General features: G+C 32.7%; 1 protein-coding gene across 1 annotated transcript; it reads right to left on the bottom strand.

Annotated features, from left to right (window-relative positions):
* On the bottom strand, positions 1 to 9723 carry LOC104884117 (protein LURP-one-related 15-like). The gene is made up of 3 exons (XM_048638830.1): positions 9481 to 9723; positions 613 to 837; positions 1 to 509 (listed from the first exon to the last, which is right to left on the bottom strand). Exons 1-3 carry the CDS (start codon positions 9721 to 9723, stop codon positions 375 to 377), a joined length of 603 nt encoding a protein of 200 aa, XP_048494787.1. The 3' UTR covers positions 1 to 374.
* Between the last annotated feature and the right edge of the window lie 3775 nt (positions 9724 to 13498).

Raw genomic sequence — 13498 nt, 5'->3', positions numbered from 1 at the left:
TAAGTAAAAATACAAGAGTATACTTCTTCTATTTTTTTTTATCCTTCCAACTTTAACGGTGTACGTTTGTCCATGCACTTTTTATACTTTAAATATCTTCTGTTATATATTAGTAAAAATTATAAAGATTGAATATTAATAATAAAATACTCATTGGGACGAATTAAATAAGACCCCACGTGATTACATTTTTTCTTATATATTGAGAAGAATTTAAAAGATTCTCTCCAATATAAATAATGTCAAGATGATCTTACCTTTTCAAAAGAAAAAAAATCAGATATTTGGAATGATAATAAGTAAGTTTCCCTAATTAATTTGAAAATTTAAAACATGATATGTACAACAGTATACTAATGAATAACAGAATAAGACTATTTCCTATCAACTAGCATAACCATGATTATAAGTACTGCCATCACAAATGCGTAATCTACACCTTCACAAACTTCTACCATTAACTCATCCTTTCCCTTGAGAATTTTATTCCATGAGGTTTTATGTTCAATCTGCAAAACAATGTATTAAGAGTATAATGATTATAGATAAAACATAAAATAGCTTAATTAGGAGTAGATTATTATTTGACAAAATTACAAAGGAAAGAAGTACCCGAGCAATAATTGTAGAACCTTGATACATAGAAGCAGTATGAGAACTTAACTCATCCTCTTTAATTTGAAATTTGCCTTCTTCAGAATTGGGATTATCTAAAAAGAAGACATCTAGTCGTGCTTTTACTTGAAATGCCTTTGTTCTTTGCACTTTGAACATATAATCCGGAGCATCTGTGCTGTCTCCTCCATATACCTCCCATCGATGTTTATCCGTAAGGCGCTGCATAATGTAATTTCGATCATAAAACTTTGTTGTTAATTCAATTTGGAAAGTTTAGCCAATTATTGTTTTTAGCAAGGAAGTTATAACAATTAAATTGAATTCAAACCCCAAAATGAAAGAAAAACCCATAAAATGTTCTCCAGCAGAATTTTATCAATGATTCAATATATATAGGCATATAGTGGTAAGAGCATCATTAAAAGTTGAAATACTTATAACACTAAGGAAAAATGGATAGAAATAATTCCACCTTTTACTTATCCTTCGAAAATAATCACACTCACACCTTTCTTCCCTATCTGCTTATTTTGATCCTTATGATCGGTAACAGGTTGAATAGGTTAGAGAACAAATCAAACCCTTTTCACCACCATTTCCGATCTACTCGCGAGCATGGCACCACTTGCCCCACCACCCCTCCCCTCTCTCCTTCGCTCTCCTCTCCAACTGGCATTCCGCTTGCGCCACCTATTACGCCAATTTTGGACTGGTGTAACCCCCCTCCTTTCTCTCTCCTCTCCTTTTTTTGGAGGTGACAGGTGTAATCCCCCTTTCTCTCTCCTCTCCTTTTTGCCACTCCTCCAAAACCGTCCAAGACATGCACATTGACGGAATTTTGAAGAGGGGTGATGGGGTAGGTTGTGCAGAGGTTTGGTGGTGGTTGGTAGTAGTGTGGTTGTGTGGTGGTGATGTGGGGGCGAAATAGGGTTGTTGGTAGTGATGGTGGGGAGGGCACAGTGGGGTTGTTGTGATTGGGTGGGTCGTGGTGGTCATTTGTGTAGGTGGTCGTAGGTGTGGTTCGCAGTTGTTGGGTGGGTCGTGGTGGTCGTGGGTTATTTTACCGGTCACCAACTTCTTTCAACAGGTCAGGGACCAAAAGAGTAGAAATTGTAGAAAGGTGAGATTAGTATGGAATAATCCGAAGGTTGAATTATTTTCGACGGGTGAGCAAAATGTGGGATTATTCCTGTCCATTTTTTCTAAACCAAAGGAGTTTGATGCAGATTTTGAAACAGATTTTGAAAAAGGTGAGTGCCAATGTAGATTTTCAACAAACACAAAGGTAGGGATGTAATTAATTTCATGCATTGGGTCACGGCTTCTCAAGGTTCGAGTGTATTCAAATGGGTCATGACGAGTCGATAACTTCCAGGTTAGGTGCGAGGCGAGTCAAGTCGGGTTGCTTTATTCTTTTGTGTTCATATCAGGTTTAATTCGATCAATTTCGAGTGATAACACTTTATGATATAGGAGGGATTTGTGACATGTAATATTATGTTCAAAAACAAATTAGGGTTGGATTATTATCAAGTTAGATAGCAGGAGTAGGATACATCGGTTATAAGTTTATACCAAGTCGGGTTTGGACTGCCTAGGAGTGACCAATCTATATGTCTTTTGATAGTTCTAGCTACAACCTACACAGGGGTACAACATAGAAAAATTTAATTTCGTGTCATTAATAGAAGAAAAAGATATAGAGAAAAACGGAACCTCAGAAAAAACAAGATGGAGAAAGGACGTAATTACCGCTTCATGAAGAGTAACAATAGGGGAATCATGAGGGTCCTTTATTAGGAATGTCCTATGAAGTTGCACATTGCTACCGTGAGCTTGGAGAAGAAGATTTTGTTCGACGTCAAAAACTTCAAAAGTTGCATTTGTTTGGTACTTGGTCAATTTCTTTTTCACTATAAATTTTTGGATATCTGGGGTACAATAACATTCATTTATAACTACTACTTTAGAATTTGATTCTTCTTCCTCTAATTGGGGATCATCCGCCATTATTATATAGATCTTCCAAAGTAATGCTATCAATATATTTGTTTGGAAATAAAGGGTTTACAAATTTAGTCCATGCACTAATGATAATTAGAGAAGAAAGCAAAGAGTTGAATTGATTGGATAATAAGAGAAGGATAGGAGAGGAGGATTTGTAGAACAATAAACGATTAGCATGTGATTAACTTTTGCCTGTTTTTGCAAATATAGGACAGTGCCAGAGTGGTCATTGTTTGTGTTGGAGATTTTTTTTTGAGAATTTTCTCAAAATATTATGTGGATCAGGTTATATATGTATCATTAATAGATAGTCAAATGATATGTATAATTTGTAGTAATTATCTATAATCAATAAAAATTAATATTAAAATTCCTCTTCCAATTAACTATACTAACACTTCTGTACAACTTTAATGATATGATAATGTTTCAAAGTTTAATCATCAGCTTATTCAAGAAACGATGATGGAAAATTGAGATACGTTTCATCTTGTAATAAAAATTAAGTTTGTAAATTTTTTTACAAAGAATGTTTTAAAAGGTTTTCTTTTGCAAAATTAAACTTTTAAAAAGCTTTTTTTTGGCAATTTTTCTACAAATATATTATGCTTTTGGGTAATACATTCCCTCTCTATTATATTTTATTTTATTGCAATCTTTTTAAAAATTAAAACCATTTGCAATCTTGAGACATTTAGAGAGAATCTTTTAAAATTTTCTCAATATATAAGAAAAAAATATAGTCATGCGGGGTCTTGTTTTATTTGTCTCAGTGAATACTATATATATTAATATTCAATCACTATAATTTTTAGTAATATGCAATAAAACATTATTAAAGTCCAAGAAGTATATTGAGAAATGCACAAAAAAATGTCTAAAATATTTAGCTATAGAGCCACCAAAGGAATAGCCTTTTATTTTTTTTATAAGGAAAGAAAAACTAGGACTAACCCTCATCAAGAGGTCAGCCTAAAACATCCCTATGAATGATAAGGGAATACAATATGGGGGAAAACAGTAGCGAAGGAGTGTCGTGACCCTGTTGAGCAATGAAATTAGCCGCCTAATTTGCTTTCCAAAAGCAATGCTAGAAGTGAACGTGACGAAACTTAGCCGTGTCCAGACCTGCATCATGAAGCAAAGAGTCAATGCTCCAAGGAGGTTTCCAAAGTTTATTCATGGCGTTAGTAAATGTCAATTATTATCTCCTTCAACAATGATGTTATCCACGTTGAAGAAAAGGGCTTCCTTAATACTTTCTCTAAGGCCCAGACCTCGGCTACTATAATCGAAGTAGAAGAATAAAGCTTGGCATCGGCGAGTAAAACTTCACCAAGGTGATTTTTTATTACGTATACCAAAGCAGTCTTACCATTATGAAGTCTGGAGCCATCAAAATTAATTTTAACCTGACCATAGCTAAAGGGGAGCCCAACAGATAACCTTCCTAGTGCGAGAAGGATTAGGCATCGAAGGAGACTTCATCGGGATATTCAGAGCTTGATCCAAAAGAGAAGAAGCAGACCTTAGAACTAATTTGGTGAGTACTAAAAGGGGTGTCATTAAAAATGATTTGGTTACGTGCAACCAAATAAACAATCGAGAAGTGGAAAGTTGCATCATTTGGCTAGGAGAAACCTTTTGGTGACAAATATAAAGATTGTCAAGGAAAAAGTCAAAACTAGCATATGGGGGCAGGAGAGGCCAACTATAATCATCATGAAGGCATTGGAGGGTGTCAAGAAGAAAGATACAAAAAAGAGATGATTAGAAGTTTCCTTATGATGTTCACAAAAGATACACTGTTGAGGAGTGAAAACCTAAGATTGTTTTTTTTTTTTTTTTTGATAATTTTAGATTGCTTTCATTGATGGTGAAAAGGTTACAAATCAACAATCAATAGTCAAAACATTCCTAGCATACAGATGAGACTAAAAGACATTAACACCTCTTATACTCTACTCCTCACTGCTAGGATCAGATTCAAGGCAACCCATGAAGCGACGCACTTTTTGAGAGATTATAACCAAGCCAGGAATTCATCCGATCTCACAAGTCCTTGTTTGGCCAAGGCATCAGCAACTATGTTGGAGCTTCTACCTTTGTAATGAATGGAGAGATTCAACCATGATCGCCTCACATCCCGAATGAAATTGAGCTGGAAGTTCATGTTCCATGGCCCGCCCTGATTTTCATTACACCATTTTACTGCATTTGCCGAGTCCGACTCTATTGCTATTGGTAGATCTTTTATGGTGTTGAAGGAGAGAGAGATTTGAACGGCTCGGAATATTGCTAGGATTTCCGCATAATTTATCTCAATGGGTGGGATTGGAGATGAGAAAACACACATGAAATTACCCTGCCAATTTCTGAGAACACCCCCAATGGCTGATTTTGATTGATTCATAGCTACTGATGCATCAACATTCCATTTAATGTTGTTCAATGAGGGAGGATACCAATTTACATCTTTATGTAAAGTTGGTGGAGCCAATTTACCCGCAGCCTTTGACCACCAAGCGAGGCATGTAGGATGCCTAATGATTTCATCCACCGAGTATGGGGGCGAGGCGCCCCATCCTTTCATCCACCAACACAAACGGATTAGTATTAACTCATCAATCTGCTCCTTGGAACAAGAAACTCCTCTGAAGATTCGAGCATTCCGCTCTTTCCATATTGTCCATAAGATTATTATACAGAAAATCGCACACCATATTTTCCCAAACTGAGCATCTTTTATGTGGTTCATCCACTGATCAAAACCATCAATGAGGCTAAGGGGGAAAACCCACTGAACGTCCCAAATTTTCAACCACCAGCACCAAATGTCATGAGAGAAGGAAAAATGTAGCAGGAGATGATCAGTGCTTTCTGGGAAAGTATTGCATAGTATACATACCTCTTCATTTGATGGAATGATTTTCAATTTGGCGAGATGATCAGTGCTTTCTTGGAATGAAAACCTAAGATTGTTCTAGTCGATCCTTAGTAGGCAGACCACTATTACAGGTTTTCTATAAAATAAAACTAATCTTGGGAAGGATATTGTGCTTCAAATCCAGTAATATTATACTTTGGGACTTTTACCTGTGAATTTTCAAATTCTAATTAAGTCTTTCTTAGATATATATCAAAGTATTATTATGATTCAAAAATTGCTATCGTGACAATGCCTCTAAAAAATATTGTCACTGTTAAATTCTTTTTCTTTTTGCATTTGTTATTATAAATTTTATATCCCTCTCTTTTGGAGGTGCACTTTTGAGATTCAAAAAGTTTATTTTCTTTTACTTTTTTGTTGCAATTGTTGGATATAAAATCTTGGAGATAAGTGGGTGAAATTTCAATTTTTTCAGGAGAATAATTGGGATCTATTAATTGAATCTGTGTTTATTATAAGTCTATATGCATTTTTCAACCTAAGATTCAAAAGTAGATAAGGAACGAAAAATGCTTAAAAAAGCAAAAAGAAAAACAAATACAAAAATAGTGATGTTTCATTGTTTTGAAATCCAAAAGTAGCTAGGACAGGAACTATTGTTCGAAACAAGCTTTGTATGCAATTCCAAGAGTGTTGGAGGCTTGGGAGTTAGAAATCTTGATATGTTGAATCTAAGCTACAATATATAGGAAAGCTGATTTGGGCCATCCAAATGAAGTGAAATTACTTCTAAGATGAAGACTACTATCACTAATAATAATAAAAAATATTGAATAACCTTATATAAGTATTTTTGATCTATTATTCGTTAAATCAATTATGTGATGTAAAAAACACGCCTTAAACCTTTTATTCAAAATATATATAGTTGTAGGCTTATAGCAATGGCCTAGCTAACATATGCCACAACCCACAAGGCATAGGATAAATATCATGAAATATAGCGATTAAGAAACTAAATTAAAACCTAAGTATTAAGAAGATCGATCTTTTGGGAAGCACTATAATTAGAACATCAACCCTCAAAATAGTAAATGATCAACATCATAAGACTCCTCACTAACACTTGAACCCCAACCATAGACCAGTAGACCACATTCTTATAGCACTCTCGTGAGCTTTATTCAGTATGCATCATGCACATGATCACAACCATCGCGAAAAGAAATGCATAATCTACTCCTTTCCCGGCTTTGAGCTTCACCGTTTCCTCTTTGAGTTTAATAATTCTCGCTAAACATATGCTACGATCAACCTGTACAAAAATGTTGGATGTAACTGTAAAAACAATTATGGAAAAAATATAAATGTGTAAAAATTTACAAAGTATCAAACATGTAAGTTGTAAAAATGATTAGTAGTCTAGTAGAGATCTTTGCTCTATTATCGGATATAATGGCCATCTACCTTGGATTGACTACTGCAGCAGGAGGCTCAATGCAACGGCTGATGTAATGGCTAAAATTTGTAGGAAGGATGATGGTACTTTGAATGTAACTAGGAGCTTTCCCACTCTCCCTAGTTATTGTATGGATGTGTATCGTAATGATTGTAAAACTATTTTTAATATGGTAATGTAAGACGGTTGCTTTGTTAAAAAAAAAAAAAAAGATCTTTGATTCAGGAAAAACTCTATTTAGCATTAGTTAGCTAAGCAAGTAGAAATCGTGTGGGTCTCACAAAATTGAAGTTACTAAAGTACTCTTACTAGACTCATGACTCATGACTCATGAGTCATTATGCAAAATTGTTGCTAACTACTCCCTCCGTTCCTAAATAGATTGTCCATTTCTCCAATGTATATTTTGTATCGTTAATATCTTTAATTTTATATTAGTAAAAATTATAAAAGTTTGATTTTCTTAATGTACGTAATGAGACGAATCAAACAAAACCCCACATAACTATGTTTTTTCTTATAATTAGAAATATTTTTTGAGGGCTTTCTTTATCTTTAAATAATTGTCCAAAAAAGAAATGGGCACTCTATTAAGGGACAGAGGGAGTACAATAATTTAGCCGAATAGTCATACTATTCATTTACTGCATTTTTAACCCATTAAGTCTAACTAAATCACAATAATTAAATTTGTATTGTAGAATAGTATTCTTCTCATTGATTTGTTTAACGTAGGATAACCATACAGAGCCGGCTCATGGGGTGAGCACCCTGAGCTGTCGCTCAGGGCCCCTCTTTTGGGGGTCTCATTTCATTTTAACTTTTTTCAACCAAACAAAAAATTGTCAGCGTTTTATTAGTGGGTAATGACCCGACAATTAGTAAATGCAATTCTCAATTATCAATGGTAGAATGAATCAAGGATGTCTTGGTCTAGTGGTTAAGATTGAGGTGCTGTGAACGATAGGTCACAAGTTCAAATCCCCCTTCCCCATCTTTGTACTTTATACCACCTTCGTTGTTCATATGGATAAAAAAAAAAAACAAGGGTAGAAGGAAGCAATTTGTAAGACATATTTTGATTTCCACTACAATAGTACAATAATTCCCAATTGTCAGTAGTATTAAATGAATAGAGGAAGCTAAAGTAAACAATTAAAGAATGTTTTATACAAGTCTTTCGTCTCATTAAGTGCAACATTAACTTTTCCATAATCTTCAATACACATATTTAACCATTTATATCTCAAATTACATATGACTACTATTAAAAAATTCAAAAAGTAATGTTTTAGAAATAGAGATTTGAGTGTGACAAAATACCATAAGATGATATTTTTTTCATTACAACAACATTAGGGGAAAAAATAGTAAAAAATTATAAAACTTTATCACCAATAAGTCAATTGCATTTAACCGAAATACTCTCTATGTTCCTTTTAGTTGTTGCATTTTGAATTTCAAACTTTCCATTATATGATTTTCACTATCGATTACCAATTAGCAAAAATTAATAAAAGTTGATACTATATATGTGATATAGACTACGGCAAATACAAATATACAACGGCATACTATATAATAACTAGTTAGCAATGCATTATGAAATCTTATTTATAAAAAAACTCTAGCCTCTCCTCTCCTTTTCTCTCTCTAAAACCCTAGGCTCCCTTACCCCTTCTTCATCAATTAGGGGGCTGCCATGGATTTTTGCATCCATGGTAAGCCCCTTTTTCCCTTTTATTTTCAGTTTTTAGTTCATTTTCTTGTTTTGTTCAATAAATTAGTATCTCTTTATGAGATTTTCTCAAACCCTTTTATGGGGTTTTTAGTTTCTGTTTTGGAAATCTCCTTCTCCCCTATGGGAGTTGTGAGTATTGTTCTTTTGTTTTTAGGTATGAGAAATTATTCTCATTGGTTGAAGTTCGAGACTCAACATGAAGAATTAGGGTTTCACAACTTCTGTAAAATTATGGAAGACTATTGGAGTACGTTCATCCCAAAATTTCCGCATCTGCAGATCGTATGCCGAACCAGAGCGAACTCACAGATTGCATTGCTTCAGATGAAGATTTTTATTAAGGCAAAATTAAGTCAAATCTGCGATGTTTACATTTCTAGGGTGATATGTATTTCTATTAGAATTTTATGTTTTTCAGAAATGACTTGTAAGTGCCGTTTGGCGAAATATTAATGAAATCCCTTTTCTTTCAAAAAAAAAAAATATATATAATAACTAGTTATTAGACTCGGGTTATGTCCCAGGTAAAAAAAAATTTCATTTATTAATATAATACTTTATGATAATATTACTAAATACAACGTAGCCTAGTGGTTAAGAATTTAGTATATGTACTTGAGGTCTCAAGATCAAATCCTATACTACGTATTTTCTAAATTTTTTATTGTATATGGATTACATGAACTAGAACTCCCTACAGAGAGTGTCACGTGGCACAATTTCTTATTTATGCACGCCTTTTAATATAGGGTAACGTTATATGTAGCATACCTGAGCAATAAGTACAGTGCCATGATACATATTCCACGAGTCAGTAGTGAATGTCGCAATTATATGGAAGTCTCCCACTTGATTATTGTGGTTGTCTGGTAAGAAGACATCTACTCGTGATCTAGCATACATGTACGAGGTTCTCTTAGCGCTGAAGAGAAGATCTTGCTTCTCCATACTCTCCCCTCGATATATATCCCACCGATGTTTATCCAAAAGTGCCTGAGTAATACCCATGATTTTGTATCAATTTCAACTTTAATAATGACAAGGAAAAAGTATTCTAATGCAGAAAAATATCATAAATGTTATATACAGCAAAAGAGATTATGCCCAACTTAATCATGAATATAACATTTAAAATTATGCATAACTTAACCATGGTTAATTTAAGTTTTTTTTAATAATATAATTTCACAACTATTACTCACTCCATAACAAATTTGAGAATATAATTTCACTCACCACAAACACTTTTTCCTTTCCCACGTAAGTACTCTCTCGTAGTTGCACCTAATTTTTTTTTAGTATAATTGGGCTTCAATTATGGAGGTCGCTTTAATAAATAATAATAACAACAGTTCGGTGCGTGAGTACTCAATTGTTTAAATTTCAAATTAATGTTCAAAATTGGTAGGTCATATTTTTATATTTTTCGAGTTGCGATTATGAAAATGAGATCATTTGTCATAGATGACCCCCTCCTTAGGGAGGTCATTTGTCATTGATGACCCCCCCAAGGTGGGATCATTTGTCATAGATGACCCCCTAAAAGCGCAAATAAGTACATGCACCCAAGTGCATGTAGAGCATGGTGCACCCTTTTCTAAACTATGTCGTTTTATCATTTTTAGAGTCTATAATTTTTAAAAATTGTTGTTATTTGCTTCCTTAAATTTTACTCCCTCCGTCCCAAAATATAGTTCCCATTTCCATTTTGGGTGTCCCAAAATATAGTTCCCATTTTCATATTTAGTTCCAAATTTTTCCGTAATTTGTCTGAAAAAACCGTGTCCCATCATTTATTTTCTTCTTGAAATTTGTTTTTCCTTTGTTTATTCAACCAAAATGTTACAATTAATGCTCTTTCACCAATTATTCTCCACTTTCTCTCTTAAAATCATCTTTTTCCATACAACATTTATTTAAATAAACAAAAAATCTTTATTATCTCTATTAGATTTTACTTGCATAAATTACCGTGAAAAAAGAGAAATGAGAACTATATTTTGGGACGGAGGGAGTACAACTAAAGATTCCTTTTTCAAATAAATTTAGAAGGCATATGTTCTTTATCTTAAGTGTCGATGTTCATTTACTATATGTTCTTTTCATTATAACATTTTCTCTTTTATAAATATAAATTTACACGTTCTTTATTTTAAGTCGTGTGTTCTTTTTTAAAGTAGAAAAGTTGTTGAGAAAAGTTCATGTTCTTTTATATAAATGGTATGTTCTTTTTGGATGCACAATGAGCATTGCGCACTCTAGTGCATAATCCACGCTTTGTCCTAAAAGGGGGTCATTTGTCATAGATTACCTCCCCAAAGATAGGTTAGTCTTTTAATATGTTTTGTTGTATTTAGGCCTTGTTTGGTTGACAAAACAAATCATGGGAAGTGTAAATTCCTAGGAAGTAGAAGTATATGAAGTTGTTTGGTAGGCAAAATCATGGGAATTTGCACTTCCTATGAAGTTTTACTTCCCATTATCAACCAAACATAATTTTACACTTCCTAGGAATTTCAAATACATGGAAAAAATAGCTTCCTAGGAAGTATGACTTCCTATATACAACCAAACAAGACCTTAGTTTTTTTCTATATATAGCACATTCCAAAAATATATTCCCCTGTTTGTTTGTTTTTACTTTATCTATTTACTTTGACGTACTCTTTAATGTATGTACATTTTTTACCATTAATTAATTTAATTCGACATTAATAAAATAAATTGATATCCTAATAGTTTACATGAAAACAAATGACTACATGTTCTCTAACATGTTACTAATTAAACGTCGTCAAAGAAAAAAAAATCAACTTTGATTTGGATATTCTAAGTGGATAAAGTAAATTTTTTTTTTTAAACAGAGGGAGTATTAAACATTTAGTGACATTTATCTTTTCTCAATCTAATACCACACTTTTGAAACATACGCATTTTGGACACGGGATATTGTCCAAATATCTTTTTCTGTATGCATTTCAAGATGATAAATACTTTTTTTTCCATTTGGTCACAAATAAAAGATGTAATTTGGAAGTAGAATTATGACAATCAAAGTAAGTTTCTTGGGGTCGAAAACCTATCACACAAAATTCTTTTAAACAAAAATACCAAAAATATAATTATAACAATCACTCACAAGTCACAAGTCAATTAAAATCATAAAATTACGTAATTTACGTTATGCAAATCACTAAAATGAGGAAACTTTAGAAAAACTTAAAAATTCACTTACAAACTACAACCTATGAAAAAATTGACTTGAAATCAAAGTATTCACTTTCTTTACAATTTATGAAGTACTATACTTAATTCAAAAATCAACTAAAAAATTATAATATTAGAAATCATAAATTAAATAAAATTACTATTTTGTTCATAAAATTTAACTTTGAAAAGTAAAAAAAAGAAAAAAGAATGGCGAGAGACATAAGTGACAAAAACTAAACCAATCAAATTTTGCAACTAAAAACAATTATACTTCGTATGTTTAATGTTCAAATTTTGACCCCTCAAAAAAAAAATGTTCAAATTTTGACTCTTCTGCCGAAGAAAATCGAGTTTATGTTTCGAAAAAAATTCAAGCACGCATCGCGTGCAAAAAAGTCTAGTTTTAGAGAAGAAAAGGCGCCATCTCTGCAAATGTGATGGGGTGACAAGTGGCGATCGATATTTATTAGGCCCAGGCTATGCCTCGGGTAAGAAAAAAATTTCATTTATTAATATAATATTTTATGATAATAACACTAAATACAATTTAGTCTAGTGGTTAAGACTTTAGTATTTGTACTTAATATCTCGAGATCAAACCCTATACTACACAATTTCTAAATTTTGTTTATTGTACATGGATTGCACAAACTAAAACTCCATAGGGAGAGCGCCAGAGCATATGCACGCATTTTAATATATTTGTATAAATAGGTGATTTGATTATTATACTTCACCCACTTTATAGGCCATAATAAATTGTGGTACACTAATAATATTGTATAACTAATGAATTTTAGTTTAATCTTATTAGAAAATCTCATGTCCATATTCATAATAATGAAATTTCATGTATATCAAAACAAGTGGTTTTCTTCAAAAATTGACATAACTACTCGATATCATATTCTTGAATGGTGATGGATAATAATAATAAATAAATAAATATTTTAAGATGAAGTAACATTTCTCGGAATATTAACATGGGAATTCTTTTATGAATTTATGTTAATTTTTAGATTATTCAAAAATGGGTCTGGATAACCCAATAAGGAGGAGGAGAGTTTGGCCCACTTACAAGCTATGAGGTTCCCTCCTAAAACCAATTGGTGATAGGAGGAGTAACTCCTTATCTTATAAAGTGGTTTATTCTCTCCTCTTTCTCCAATGTGGGACACTCAAAAGTGGACTTTCAATGGGTTTCAACAATTTACACTATAATTCATTAGGCCATAGTATATTTATGAAATGGTAACTAATTTTCATCTAAATTTGTATAAAAGTTGAGTGATAGAAGCCATAGTAATATAGATTATGGATGAGGTCCTTTTTTTTTCTATTAAAAGGGACAACCCTAGAGAAGATGGAACTGTGAGAATAAATATTTTTGGACCGCTCCAAACACCCGAATTTTTTTTACCCAAGTGCACTTAGCAAAATTGATAATGTAATAAACCAGCAGTAGCTAAATATGTAAAAATCATGAGCACCGTTATATTCTTTTATTTTTCTTACTTTCATGTGCGCGTTTGTCAATGTACTTCTTTAACTTAAAATATATTCTATATTTTTC

Source organism: Beta vulgaris, chromosome 2, assembly GCF_026745355.1.
Source record: "Beta vulgaris subsp. vulgaris cultivar EL10 chromosome 2, EL10.2, whole genome shotgun sequence".
NCBI lineage: Eukaryota > Viridiplantae > Streptophyta > Magnoliopsida > Caryophyllales > Amaranthaceae > Beta > Beta vulgaris.
This window is presented reverse-complemented; position numbering and strand designations above follow the sequence as displayed.